The sequence below is a fragment of the Carlito syrichta genome, unplaced genomic scaffold (assembly GCF_000164805.1).
Source record: "Carlito syrichta isolate Samal-C Ts95f unplaced genomic scaffold, Tarsius_syrichta-2.0.1 Scaffold309773, whole genome shotgun sequence".
In the NCBI taxonomy this organism is placed as follows: Eukaryota; Metazoa; Chordata; class Mammalia; order Primates; family Tarsiidae; genus Carlito; species Carlito syrichta.
Genome location: NW_007253869.1, coordinates 306,296 through 307,298, shown reverse-complemented (window position 1 = coordinate 307,298; position 1,003 = coordinate 306,296). Strand labels below are relative to the sequence as shown.

The window sequence follows — 1,003 nt, the reverse complement described above, 5'->3', positions numbered from 1 at the left end:
AGGAAGAGTCAGGGCCCGCCGCCGGGCTCCGTGCGCCCCAAGTCCCAGAGCCCCTGGGAGCCCAGGGGTCAGGTGGGGAGGTGGGGGCGGTGAGTGCGGAGGTCGGGGAAGGGCACGGGGAGCTGAGGACAGGCCAGGCTGGGTCGGAAGGGGTGCGAGAACGGAGGCACGACAGGCAGGTGGCAGGTGACAGGTGTGGGTTTGGCAGCGTGGGGAGGCAGGGGAGGCGGGGAGGGACGGGCAGGCCGGAGGGTGCGAAGGGCGGGCGGTCGGGGGTGTATGAGACAGGCAAGCAGGACTCCGGGGGGCAAGCGGGTGAGTGTGAGGACGGACGCGCAGAGGAGCAGAGGCGTGAGGGACAGGCAGGCGGGGAAGGGGCGAGAGGGAAGAGGCAGGAGGCGGACGGAAGAGGAAGGCACGAGCGAGGCGATGAGGGCTGGGGGTCACATCGATGGGGAATGGCACGAGGGACAGACGGGTGGGCGCAGGGGGCGCACACGAATGGGGGAGGCTACGGGGGACAGCGGGGCGTGGGGTGCATGGCTCGGGGAAGGCGCACGCGGACGAGCAGGCAGGCAGGAGTGGGCCGGGCCCCGCACCTCCGTCGGAGTAGGTCTCGGTGCCGTAGCCGTCCTGGAAGCCGTCCTTCCAGAGCCCGGCGTAGCGCAGGCCGGACACGCTCTCCCACACGCCGCTGCGCCCCTTCAGCCCGCCCAGCCACTCGCCGCGGTACGTCCAGCGGCTCTTGCGCTCCACGCCCAGCCCTTCGCGCTTGCCCTGCTGCCAGTGGCCCTGGTAGCTGTGTCCGCCGGGCCCCGTGAAGACGCCCAGCGACTCGAAGCCGTGCGCCCAGCAGCCGCTGTACTCGCCCTGGGCGCCGGGGCCCGTGCACACGCCGTAGCCATGTGCCCGCCCCGCCTCCCAGCCCCCCACGTAGCAGCCCCCGTCGTCAAAGTCGAACTTGCCCCCGGGGGACATGCATGTAGTTGGCGCGGCCTCAGCC

The 1,003-nt window shown here is 72.4% G+C and overlaps 1 protein-coding gene across 1 annotated transcript in view; it reads right to left on the bottom strand.

Annotated features, from left to right (window-relative positions):
* The window catches only part of JPH4 (junctophilin 4), an 8,776-nt gene extending 7,773 nt beyond the window's left edge, over positions 1-1,003 (bottom strand). Inside the window, exon 1 of the mRNA XM_008067769.2 lies at positions 359-1,003. Within this exon, the coding sequence (XP_008065960.1) occupies positions 359-978 (620 nt within the window). The 5' untranslated portion in view covers positions 979-1,003. The remainder of the gene's footprint in view (positions 1-358) is intronic.